General features: G+C 44.3%; 1 protein-coding gene and 1 long non-coding RNA gene across 20 annotated transcripts in view; one reads left to right on the top strand and one right to left on the bottom strand.

Annotated features, from left to right (window-relative positions):
- The window catches only part of Plekha5 (pleckstrin homology domain containing A5), a 177,207-nt gene that overhangs the window by 13,165 nt on the left and 150,935 nt on the right, over positions 1-13,107 (bottom strand). For 12 of the 19 annotated variants that reach the window (XM_052175174.1, XM_052175181.1, XM_052175179.1 and 9 more), the window contains 4 exons: positions 10,411-10,512; positions 5,925-6,036; positions 4,086-4,135; positions 1,464-1,584 (listed from right to left, as the gene is read on the bottom strand). In XM_052175174.1, coding sequence (XP_052031134.1) covers positions 1,464-1,584; positions 4,086-4,135; positions 5,925-6,036; positions 10,411-10,512 — 385 coding nt within the window. Of the gene's footprint in view, positions 1-1,463; positions 1,585-2,993; positions 3,183-4,085; positions 4,136-5,924; positions 6,037-10,410; positions 10,513-13,107 lie in introns of all 19 variants that reach the window. The other 7 variants (XM_052175175.1, XM_052175177.1, XM_052175180.1 and 4 more) reach the window with 2 other exon arrangements.
- LOC127679374 (uncharacterized) lies at positions 9,694-10,398 on the top strand. The gene is made up of 3 exons (XR_007976752.1): positions 9,694-9,890; positions 9,975-10,058; positions 10,173-10,398. It is a non-coding gene; the product is annotated as an uncharacterized LOC127679374 (long non-coding RNA).

The raw sequence follows: 13,107 nt of genomic DNA, 5'->3' as shown, positions 1-13,107 counted from the left end.
GTCCTGGGTTCTCTGGAAGCAAAGCAGGCTCTCCTAACCACTGGGCACTGCACTGCAGCACTCCTTCTCCTTATGGTGACACTTTTGCCCAAACTTTTCTGGTTTTTTTTTTTTTTTGGATTTGGTTTTTCGAGACAGGGTTTCTCTGTGTAGCCCTGGCTGTCCTGGAACTCACTCTTTAGACCAGGCTGGCCTTGAACTCAGAAATCCACCTGCCTCTGCCTCCCAGAGTGTTTCTGGTTCTTTTCATTTTAATTTCTTTAAAAACATATTTTTTAGCTGGGCAGTTGGGTGCATGCCTTTAATCCCACCACTTGGAGGCAGACAAGGTAGAACTCTGAGTTCAAGGCCAGTGTATTCTTCAGAGGGAGCTCCAGCACAACCGAGGCTGCAAAGAGAAACCCTCTCAGAAAACAAAACAAAAAATACATATTTCTTAAATTGTTTATTTTATGTGTAGGTATGTATGTATGTACTCTACGCGTGTGCCTGGTGTCATCAGAGGTTAGAAGAGTTTGAATCCCCTAAAACTTGAGTTACAGATGCTTGTGAGATTTGAACCTAGGTCCTCCATAAATGTTTTTAACCACTGAGCCAACTCTCTGGCCTCTTTATTAGTTTGAGACAAAACAAAGTCTTGCTATAGAGCCCTAGTTGGTCACAAGCTCACAGCAATCCTCTTGTAGGTTTGTCTCACATGTTTCAAAAACATTTCTTTCTTTCTTCCTTTTTTCCCCCCTCTTTTATTTCTTCTTGAGACAAGGTCTCATTCTATAGCTCTGGCAGTCCTGGATTCACTATGTGACCAGGCCGTCCCTGAAGTCACAGGGATTCACCTACCTCTGCCTCCTATGTGCTGGGATTAAAGGTATGCATCATCACACACAGGTCAAAACTCTTTTTTTTGTTTTTGTTTTTTTTTTTTGTGTGGTTGTTCTGTTTTGTTTATTTTCCTTTTTTGAGAGGTGGTGGTCTTGCTCTGCTGCCCATACTGGCTGAGTGAGATAGGCTCAAACAAGTTTTCACTCTTGGCTTTCTTTCTTTTTCTTCTTTAATCTACTGTTCAGATGGCTGTAAGCCACCAAGCAGTGGCTAGGATTTGAACCGGGGACCCTTGGGTCTGCAATCGGTTCTCTTAACCACTGAGCCACCACTCCAGCACTTTTTTTGTTTTTTTGCGACAGGGTTTCTCTGTGTATCCCTGGCTGTCCTGGAACTCACTCTGTAGACCAGGCTGGCCTCAAACTCAGAAATCCGCCTGCCTCTGCCTCCCAAGTGCTGGGATTACAGGCGTGCGCCACCACTGCCCGGCTTCAAAACATTTTTTTAACTGGGAAACTCAAAGGGATCTCAAATATCTCAAATATGAGATTACAGATTTATGTACATACTGGTGGAAAATATATATACTAAAATATCTGAAAACCAAGACATAAAAGAAGTAAAATGCTGTAAATGCTGACCTTTAATGACGGGAGCTTCCGTTTCAGAAACTGGCTCTGGTTTTTCTTCTCCATTAGATTCGTCAACTTCTGCCACTGTGGTTAACTCTGGCTCACTCTTGTAGAGTCTATAATCTGGACCCTTGAATGGAAGACATGGGATTGCAACAACAAAAGCTGCGCGTTCCCAGTTCCCTGTCCCTTGGCTCGGCAGGAGCTCAGCACCCGAAAGCACGGGCCTGGGCTCAACTGAAAAATGCTTTTAAAGTTGCAAACTGAAAGCCCAGCTGGTACTTCTTACATAACTCATGTCATGTGGTAGATAACTGAGTAGAAAGACTATTTCAAAGTGTATTTTCTTATTTAGGAAGATTTTTAATTAGTAAAACTTACTATTTTAAAATTAAGAATATTAAACGTTAAATGTTTAATTAGACGTTAAAAAACGTACTAGGGACAAAGTACGTTTTTTTCTGTGCGTAGGTAAGTAAAGACCGAGTACACGCGGTAAAGATGTATTTCCTTTATGTATATTAGTACTGGGCTTGCCTGTCTCTGAGTGCAGCACACGGTGGGCCTGGTGCCCAGAGGCTCTAAGAGGTGCAGCATCCCTGAGGCAGAAACCACCACCACCTAAGGGTGTGCACTTCCAAGAAGCCCAATCTGCCTTCCAGCCCTCAGCTCCTCCTCACATGCACTTTATTACCCAAAGCTATCCTTTTGGAGGCAGGACTCATAGCCCAGGCTTGCCTTGACCTCGCAGGGATATCCCACCCCCACCCCCCTGCTGAGTCTGCTGGGTCTCCCTGGTCAGGGGTCATGGCTGGCCTGCACCTGCTTCTCCGAATGTGGGGATGACAGATGGGCCATCAGACCTGGTCCAACATTTTTATCATGGCTAAACTAAGGCCTAAAAACAGTCATAGAATCCAATAATGTAAGTCTGAGTGAGCAAGGCTCATCCCAAACTAAATTCCCATCGGAGAATACGGTATCCTCACCATTATCCAACTTCCTTCTGTTTTTTTCTTGGAAACAGGGACTTGCTTTCTAGCTCGGGCTGGCCTTGACCTCACAATGCACCTGCCTAACCCCAGACCCTGGACTCTCCTGCCTGCTCACGACAGCCAGACAGCGGTCTCCATGTCTCCATTGCTCACTGAAGCCTCGTTTCCGCTCACAGGCTGCACCGTTCCCGCCAGCGCCTGCACCCTTGCATAGTTTCCTGAACTGCCTGGCTCCCATCGATTTTGCTATTTCTGATCTAAATGCCTTGCGTCTAACATTATGAAATGGCAAATTTAAAATTCGGCTTCATCAAAATGTGCAAAGTAACCACTTTATGAAAAATGAAATATTAAACTTATGAGAACATTAAAAATGAAAATGATACAATGTAAATTGGAAAAACAAAGGGTAATGTTATATGCAAACAAAAAAAGCACTAGCTAAAAATGGAATTATAGCAAAGATAAGCTAGAGTATGAAATAAATTAATTTAAAAAATGAGCAGGAACACATGATCATTCTGTGGCTACTCCAGCCACTTACACAGTGAGATCCATTTCTTGGATATCCTTGGGCTTGGTGAATCTTCTTTTCTTCAGGCAGATGCACGGGGCCCCTGCTATAACAGAGCAAGGAGCTGCTATCACTGGGCAGAGGGGGGACTATGGGAGGCTGCTCTGTACAGTCATAAGACCGAGGAAGTGGAGGCCGAGGTGGGACTACTTCCTCTTCCTAAAGATTGTAGAATAGTCACCTTATTTAGATAAGCAGATTGGATGAAGCATCTCTAAACTGTTTTCATTGCTATATTAACGTAAAGTTACTTTAATATGATTAAAGGGACACTGCCAAGCCAAGAGTCTTACGTTGAAAAAGCAAAGCAATTTAGCATGGTAGTCAATGTGTTAAATGCCGTGTCTGCTTTCTCCTACACGTTCGGGGCAGCTTTACCTCCCCAGACAGGTTACTATGTGATATTCTATACATCACTGCGAAACCAGGAGAAAAAAGAGCTCACTAAAAAATCAAATCAAATCAAATTTTACTATGTATTTTTGATGCCTTTGAGAGGAAAAAGAAAATAATTTCTCTTTTAGCCTTTAAACAGAAGTCAAGGGCAGAGATTTTCTTCAGTTAGGTTGACAGTATCTCTTTGTTATAATTTCTCTATGGCATGCACGACCGAGCCAACTTTATCTAGCAACCATCCTACGAATTTTATCAAACATAAGAAGCCATGATAAACATTTAAATTACAAGCAAAAAGTACAATCATGTTAAAGTTTTAACAGACAAGAAGTAGTCACTAATTTAAGTTTTGTATTTAAGGAAGAAAAATCATGTTAGAAGTCATTAAGACACCAAATTACTAAGTCATATTTTAAGGTTAAAATGACCTAAATATATTTATAAATTTAAAACACATTATTTCTTTTCTCCTGAGACAGTCATGCTATGCAGCCCAGGCAAACTTGCTTCCTCCTGCCTCAACCTCCCAAGCACTGGGGTTACAGGTACACACCACAACCCCAGGCAGGCTGAAACTATTATTTCTTTCAGGAATAGAAAAGATGTAATTACTTTTATTTTACTTGTTAATATTTCAAGTTAGCTAGACAAACAAGCCAAACTTACCTCGCTCTTGAACTTAACTGATGAGAAGGGCTTTGATCCCGCCAGACCTACTGGGAAATTAGAAAACATAACTACTTATCTTAAGAGCAGTTTCCTTTCTTCTTGTTCTTTTTTCGGTTGTTTTCTTCTTCAAGACAGGTTTTTTTCTCTGTCCTGACTGTCCTGGAACTCACTCTCGACTAGGATGGCCTGAAACTCACAGAGATCCCCCTGCCTCTGCCTCCCGAGTGCTGGGATTAAAGGCATGTGCCCCCACTGACCAGCAAGAACAACTTTCTAAATCTACAGAAAGAACGATTTCAGTTAGCTTAATTTCCATTATACATATCTATTCCATGGGCATGTGTGTGCACTTGTGCCATGTGTGTGCATATGGAGAAGGCCAAGGACAACTCTTACAGGTGGGTTCTGTCCTTCTACACCGTGGGGCTCAGGGATCAAACCCAGGTCTTCAGTACTGCAGCCAGCATCCTTACCCACTGAGCTGTCCCACCAGGCTAGCCTGGTTCTACTTATTTTAAATGAAGTCTTCTCTGCTCTGTCCCTACCCATCTGCTCTCAGGATTTTACTATGGAATTAATCTTCCCTGACACTAAGTAGGGCTAGCCTCAGACACAAGGCAATCCCCTGGCCTCAACCTCTCTAGTGATAGGATTATGGTATTAGCTATAATACGTTATCAGTTTCTTTCTTTTCTTTTTTTTGGGGGGGGGGTGGTGGTGGTTCAAGGTTTCTCTCTGTAGCCCTGGCTACCTGGAAATTGCTCTGTAGACTAGGCTGGCCTCGAATTCAAGGATCTGCCTGCCTTTGCTTCCAGAGTGCTAGGATTTAAGGTATACATTACCACCAACATCTGGCTCTAAATATTAAATTTGAAAAATGGTATTCCGGGCTGGAAAGATAGCTCACTGGTTAGGGACACCAGCTGGGTTCTTAGCAGGAGGCTCTCAGCCACCTTTAACAGTTCTAGGGGATCTGCTGCCCTCTTCTGGCCACCACGGGCACAAGTGACACAGATGACTATGGAGGCAGAACACCAGTATACGGAAAGTAATGTTTTTTTAAAAAAAACCTTAATAGTAAGAAAAGAAAGGCTATGTGGAAACAGTTTTCCTCAAGCATTATTGACATACACAGTATCTCTGAGGAGACAATCTGGCCATAGTCTTTAGAATGGAATACACACTAATCCTTTACACTGCGGGACTGGTTGAATGATGTCTATTACAGAGTGAAATTACAGACAGTAAGAAATAGAACTCCAGACACAGCATATGTTCACCAATGTGGAAAGGGATGAAGCAAGGTTAATCTATGAACAGCCGCAGGCAGCTACTATCACATTTGGGACGGGAAAAGCCAACAAGATCAGTCACCACGCTCACAGGAGCAGGGACTGCACTCATTGGTTAGAAACAAGAAAAGACAAGTTGACACATGTTAATACATTGTGTACATGTATGAAACTTTCAAAGTATAAATAAAAGATATCATTACATGGAGGTGGGGAAGCAGGGCTGGAGAGATGGCTCAGAGGTTAAGAGCATGACTGCTCTACCAGAGGTCCTGAGTTCAATTCCCAGCATCCCCACGGTGGCTTCCAGCCATCTGTAAGGGAATCCGACGCCCTAGGTGTCTATGCAGCAGAGCACTCAGACATTAAATAAATAAAATTTAAAGGGTGGGGGGAGAAAATTGAGGAAAAGAGGTGTAGGATCACTTCAGGTTTCCCCCCTCACACTAAGAAGATTCAGAAGGGAAGAGTCTACTAAAGTACCTTCAGTAATCACATACACAGTTCAGGTTTTGTGTGGCTGTGGCTGCCAGAGCTGACCCACCTGCTTCTGAAGAGCCTCTCTGCTGTCTGTGCGTGCTCAGCCCCTCCATGACATCTTGAATTCTCCACAGTTCTTTCTGAATCTGTGCCCGTTGAATTCCTGCCGACTCACTCTATCAGTAAAGATGGACAGGTCACTGTGGTGCTCAAGTGGGCAATGTCTCCCATCGACTGATGCATTTGAACCCTGGCTTTCAGGTGGAGAGGCCTTGGTAAAGGCCATGCACACCGGGCGGGAGCTTTGCAGGGCCGGTTCCCACTCTCTCCTTTCTCAGCAGGCCAGCCTCCAGGCATTCCTGCCGCGATGGAACGGAGGCCAGAAGAGACCCTTTCTCCACTAAGTTGCTTTTTGTTAGGGTTTTCTATGATAGCAACAGGAAAGTAACTAATTCAATAATAACTTATGAAAAAAGTCAACCTTATAAGTTCTGCTAGTTATATAATAAAAGATTAGAGCAGCAGAGGATTAAGTTCCTGGGATATTTAGGATAACACATGTGAGGTCACGACGCTGCAAAGGTAAACAGTAAAGCACAAAGAGAAAACACTGCTTTTCTGATGTAAATGTGCTATTGTGCGTGACTGCCTTGTGCTTCAGCACTCTAGGAAGGCATACTCTTACAAGGGACTATACATGGAAAATAGACAGAAAAAAACCCTAATATCCCTCAGTAAAAACAAGCCCCAAGAAGAGAAGGAAAGGCACAGGTTCGACGGGCTACTTCATCTCCAGATCCTTTTCCTCTGGTCTCCCACACACAGCCAACAGTGGCTGCACCTCAGTGGTGGCAAGTGCACTTGCCCTGCATGCACAGGCTCTCAGTGCAATACCAGCACTGGCTCTAAGGAGTAACCACTGTGCAACTGATCATCAGTTACGGTTGCTAGTTTGCCACTGACACGCTGACGCAGGTGTGGACCGAGCAGCCCCAGCCCAGGAGTAGAGCGAATGGTGGTTATTTCTAAATGCCCAGGGTCTCCTCCTCCCAACCTTATTGCACAGGGCACCATATTATTTGTGGTTTCACCACTCACTGACAGGCATGGGATATGTCCTGAGGATAAGGGCTCCTGCACTACTTCCTAAATTCTAAAACATAAAAAAATAAAAACAACAACAAAAAACCCCAACCCACCAAAAACAAAACCCCACCTGTAGAAGTAAATCAGTGTGTTTCCAATCCAAACATTTAATCACAGCTGCTTTTACTTTATTCTGGTACATAAACTTTCTTATTTAAATATTTCATATGCTTTAAGCTGCAATCATACAGTTTCAAGACTCTGTTACACTTATATGACCCTTGCAGGGAAATGCATCTTTCTTGGGGCTGGAATGACAGATAAACACTTAAGAGCGCTTGCTGGGCTTCAGGACACCACTCACTGACTAGCTCACAACCGCCTGCAGCACTAAGTCCAGGGGCCATTAGTGTCCTCATGCCTCTGAGGGACCCACACATGTGGCACACACAGTCCACACAGAACGTCATACTGCTTTATTGCTGTGAGGAAACCTCATGGCCACAGCCAAACTCTTCCTATTTTTTTTTTCCTGAGACAGGGTTTCTCAGTGTAACCCTGGCTGACCCCAAACCCAAAACTCACAGAGATCAGCCTGCCTCTGCCTCCTGAGTGCTGGGATTAAAGGTGAGAAGCACGGCTGTCCCATTTTTTTGTTTTTTTTTTTGGGAGGCAGACTCATATAAAAGGGAAGTTTTTGACTGGGGGCTTGCTTACAGTTTCAGATGGTTAGTCCCTGACCATCATGGCTGGAAGCAGACAGGCACAGTGCTGAAGTAGTACCTGACAGCCGCAGGCAGGAAGACACACAGAGCCTGCTGCGGCTTTTGAAACCCCAAAGCCCAATCGCAGTAACAAATGGCCTCCAACAAGGAGGAATAGGTGTGGCTTGTTGACAAGTGTGTGTGTCACTGTTGTGGGTGGGCTCTGAAGGCTGAGTGCTCAGGTTCTGATCAGGGAGATCGAGTCCCCTCCTGGCTACCTTCAGACCAACTCTCATGCCTTCTCTAGCACCACTTTGGCCTGCATGCCGCCTTGTTTCCTGCTGAGATAATGTACTGAACCTCTGAAATGTAAGCCCCAAGTAAACCCCAATTCAATGATGCCCTTTGTAAGAGTTGCCTTAGCGATGGGGTGTCTTCACAGCAGTAAAGCCCACACTAAGACAGAGCATCATCTCCCTAAGCAGCCCTGCAGCCTGGAACTGTGTTTATAGCCGAAGCTGTCTCCAAGCTCTGGCTCTTCCTTCCTGCCGAGTGCTGGGACTGCAGCTGTTTACCATCCTTCCTGGTTACAGGGCGCTTTTCAGTGTCTATTTGCCTGAAATCTGTCAATGCCTCAAGTATTATAAAACACAGAGGAAGGACTCAGGAGTGAACGCTCAGGAGAAAAATGACAAACGGGAGAGAAGAGTAACTATGAAAGTCAGAAGCTCGCATACCTATACAGTATAAATTTTTGTACAGAGCCTTATTGGGGCAGTCATGCTCAAGGTTTGAGTTTGACATTGGTCAAGGACAATCCCAGGCTTTGGGCAGAAATCTGCCATTAGGATATAATAGGGAAGTAGGTTAAAGCAGGAATTTTTATCCTTGGGTGGAGTGCTAAGAGTGTACTAGGCTATGGTCAAGGTTAACTTCTCCCAGATAGCCAGAATCCTGCTCCACCTAGGGTGGAGTGCTCCGAAGTAAAGGTTAAATTCCTTGTTCCTCCAGGTCTAGGAATTCCTGAAGTAAGCAGGTGACCCACCCAGCTGCCGGAGCAGTCAAGACAACGATCTCCAAGAGAAGCTAGACAACTTCCACGGGAACTCAGCCCGGAGTCTGGGGGGGAAGGGTTTGCCTAAACTGTTAAAAGGTCTGGTGCCATTAAAGTTTCCAGCTTTGATCAGTGAATATTGTCTTGGCCATTTTTCTTTTGGCCCCTTCCCTATTCATCCCTCAGCTTCTGTTCCAGAAACCTACTTCCTAATAGCTGCAGGCAGCTATGGAATCCAACAAATTTTGTAGCAATTAAAATACTGATACATGCTTTTGGCAACCTAAAATGTGTACAATTCAAGTTTCATGTGTTAAGGTCTAGTTTTACTTTGTGTGGGTGTGGTGGCGGTGAGGATGAGAACGGCCCTGAAGGCTCATAGTTTTGAATGCTTAGTCACCAGAGAAGCAAACTGCTTGGGAGGGCTGAGGGGGCATGGCTTTGTTGGAGGCCGTACGTTACTGCGATTGGGCTCAGTGTGTCTTCCTGCCCGCGGCTGTCAGGGACTACTTCAGCACTGTGCCTGTCTGCTTCCAGCCATGATGGTCAGGGACTGAAACTGTAAGCAAGCCCTCAGTCAAATACTTTCTTTTTAAGAGTTTGCTTTGGTCTTGGTGTCTCCTTGCAGCAGTAATAGAACAAACAGTGAGACAGTATATGCCACATATGTGGGTCCCCTCAGAGGCTGCAGGGCAGTAATGGCCTCCTGGACTTAGTGTTGTAAGTGGTTGTGAGCTATTCAATATGGGGTCTTTGGAAGGGCAGCAAGTGCTCTTAAGCGCTCTAGCCCGAAGAAAAATGTTATTTAAAAATAAATATTATTTGATAAATAGGTCTGGTGGGCGCATTTATAACCTTAATATGCAAGAGGTACAAGTGAGATACTTATCAGAGAAAAAATACTGCATATAGTGAACAATTGTGTATTAGCAGTCACAGAACGACATGTGAAGAGTCTGAACCAAATTTATAATAAGTGCTGAGAGCCAAGTACTGAGAATGCAGAGTGCTGAGAGGTGAGCTAAGTACTGAGAGTGCAGAGAGGTGAGCTAAGTACTGAGAGTGCTGAGAGGTGAGCTAAGTACTGAGAGTACAGACAGGTGAGAGCTAAGTACTGAGAGTGCTGAGAGGTGAGATAAGTACTGAGAGTGCTGAGAGATGAGCTAAGTACTGAGAGTGCTGAGAGGTGAGCTAAGTACTGAGAGTGCTGAGAGATGAGCTAAGTACTGAGAGTGCTGAGAGATGAGCTAAGTACTGAGAGTGCTGAGAGGTGAGCTAAGTACTGAGAGTGCAGAGAGGTGAGCTAAGTACTGAGAGTGCAGAGAGGTGAGCTAAGTACTGAGAGTGCAGAGAGGTGAGAGCTAAGTACTGAGGGTGCTGAGAGGTGAGATAAGTACTGAGAGTGCTGAGAGATGAGCTAAGTACTGAGAGTGCTGAGAGATGAGCTAAGTACTGAGAGTGCTGAGAGGTGAGCTAAGTACTGAGAGTGCAGAGAGGTGAGCTAAGTACTGAGAGTGCAGAGAGGTGAGCTAAGTACTGAGAACTAAGTATTAAGAGTGCTGAGAGCTGAGGGAGCTGCACTCCACACAGAGAAGCAGGAGCGCTGCAGGGCTCACAGAGTCCAGTAAGATGCAAAGGTTTGACAGAGGAGATGGGGCCGCCTGGGAGGGCTACTGAGGGGAGGACGTGCAGACTGCCTCTCCTACCTGCACTTCTCCGAGGCGGTCAAGCTGGTCCTGCATCTGGTTCCTGGTGACAGTCACATCGTATTCTAACTTGTCATACTCTCTCCAGGCTCGCTCCAGTTCCTGAAATCAAAACGGCCATCATTTTAAAGGGGACCCAAGCTCTGATGGCATCAGCAGTAGGCTTACAACCCCCCAAGATTTCAGAAAACTTTATGGTTTATTTTGGGTAAAATAAAAATATCTTTGGCAATGCTGAAGACGGAAGCCAAAAACATGGTAAGAAAGTATTTTACTAAGTTACATCTCCAACACCAAAACAGGAACTGTTGTAATCAACTCTCCTATACTGTTTTTTCTAGAGTCAGTCTTTTTTTTTTTATTCGATATATTTTTTATTTACATTTCAAATGATTTCCCTTTTCTAGCCCCCCCACTCCCCGAAAGTCCCGTAAGCCCCCTTCTCTTCCCCTGTCCTCCCACCCACCCCTTCCCACTTCCCCGTTCTGGTTTTGCCCTATACTGCTTCACTGAGTCTTTCCAGAACCAGGGGCCACTCCTCCTTTCTTCTTGTACCTCATTTGATGTGTGGATTATGTTTTGGGTATTCCAGTTTTCTAGGTTAATATCCACTTATTAGTGACTGCATACCATGATTCATCTTTTGAGTCTGGGTTACCTCACTTAGTATGATGTTCTCTAGGTCCATCCATTTGCCTAAGAATTTCATGAATTCATTGTTTCTAATGGCTGAATAGTACTCCATTGTGTAGATATACCACATTTTTTGCATCCACTCTTCTGTTGAGGGATACCTGGGTTCTTTCCAGCATCTGGCAATTATAAATAGGGCTGCTATGAACATAGTAGAGCATGTATCCTTATTACATGGTGGGGAGTCTTCTGGGTATATGCCCAGGAGTGGTATAGCAGGATCTTCTGGAAGTGAGGTGCCCAGTTTTCGGAGGAACCGCCAGACTGATTTCCAGAGTGGTTGTACCAATTTGCAACCCCACCAGCAGTGCAGGAGTGTTCCTCTTTTAGAGTCAGTCTTAATGTAATATAGTGACCTCCTCTAGTTCCATTTATTTTTATTTTTTTGTCCAAATGTCAAGATTTAATTTTTCTTTACCTCTGAAAAACCAACCAACCAACCAACCAACCAACCAAAAAAGTCCATGCTGTATACGCCCTTTATCAGACTACATATGTCTAGGCTGGCTCCACTTCTTAGCTCGTGTGGCTGTGGGCCACAAAGCTGTGTTTGAGTCTCTCTGGGAGCTTGACATCCACGGTACTGTGCACATCATCAGCAGGGAGAGAGAAAGGCCTCCCCAGTATTTGCTGTCCTTTGTTTATAGTTTGGGTTGTGAGCCTAGCCTCTAACAGCTCAACCATCTCTTCAGTCCATGTTTTTTTGAAAACAGTATTTTTAAAGATGTATTTACTTTATGAGTATTTACTTGCTTTGCGGGTATGTATGTGCACTGCCTGACATGAACCTCCTCGTGGCTGCTGGGAACCAAACGCAGGTCCTCTGCAAGACAAGCAAGTGCTTTTTTCTTTTTTAAACAAAAACAAACAAACAAACAAAAAGACAGGTCTCTGTGTAGCTGGCTGTCCCTAACTCTCACTGTGGGCCAGGCTGGCCTGTGCTGAGATCCACCTGCTGGGGTTGAGTGTGTGTGCGCCACTGTGCTATGCCTGGCAGCCAGTGCTCTTAGCAGCCGAGCCATCTCGCTAGCTCTTTTTTCTTCTTGGTTGTATCCATTCTGACTAAAGAGAGAATCTCAAAGTAGTCATAATTTGTGTCTTTCAGATGGCTAAGTGTGTTGAAAATGTCTTTATTGGCCATTTGTATTTCTTGTGTTCAGTTCTTTAACCCATGGTTTCACTGGGTCCTTTGTCATCTTGCTATTCTCTAAATCAAATAGAAAAAAGTCTATTGCAAATTTATATTGTAAACTCTAGTTGAAATTTTTTTCTTTTTTAAATTTATTTATTGATTATATGTAAGCTACACTGTAGCTATCTTCAGACACCCCAGAAGAGGGCGTCAGATCTCATAACAGATGGTTGTGAGCCACCATGTGGTTGCTGGGATTTGAACTCAGGACCTCCGGAAGAGCAGTCAGTGCTCTTAACCGTTGAGCCATCTCTCCAGCCCCCACTCTAGTTGACTCTTATATGGTGGCACACACTTGTAATCCTTATGCTTGGGAGGTAAAGGCAGGAGAGTAAGGTCATCTTCAGCTATTAAAGAGTTGGAGATCACCTAGCATGAGATCCTGCTTGAAAATGAAAATAACAAAATAATTTCTTTTCCTTATTTTTGTTTTTTGTTTTTGTTTTTTCCAGACAGGGTTTCTCTGTGTAGCCCTGACTGTCCTGGAGCTCACTCTGTAGACCAGGCTGGCCTCAAACTCAGAAATCCACCTGCCTCTGCCTCCCAAGTGCTGGGATTAAAGGGGTGCGCCACCACTGCCCGGCAACAAAACTATTTCTTTAAACAAGTTTTATAATGAATTTTTATTTGTTTTTAAAATTTTTTAGGGGCTAGAGAGATGGCTCAGCCATTCATGAGTACTGGTTGCTGCTCTTCCAGAGCTCCTGTATTCAATTCCCAGTGACCACAGGGTGGCAGAGATCTGGTGCCCTCTTGTGGGATGCAGGAGAACTGCAGACAGAGCACTCATACATAAAATAAATAAATCTTAA

This window comes from Apodemus sylvaticus, chromosome 2 (assembly GCF_947179515.1).
Source record: "Apodemus sylvaticus chromosome 2, mApoSyl1.1, whole genome shotgun sequence".
Lineage (NCBI taxonomy): Eukaryota > Metazoa > Chordata > Mammalia > Rodentia > Muridae > Apodemus > Apodemus sylvaticus.
This window is presented reverse-complemented; position numbering and strand designations above follow the sequence as displayed.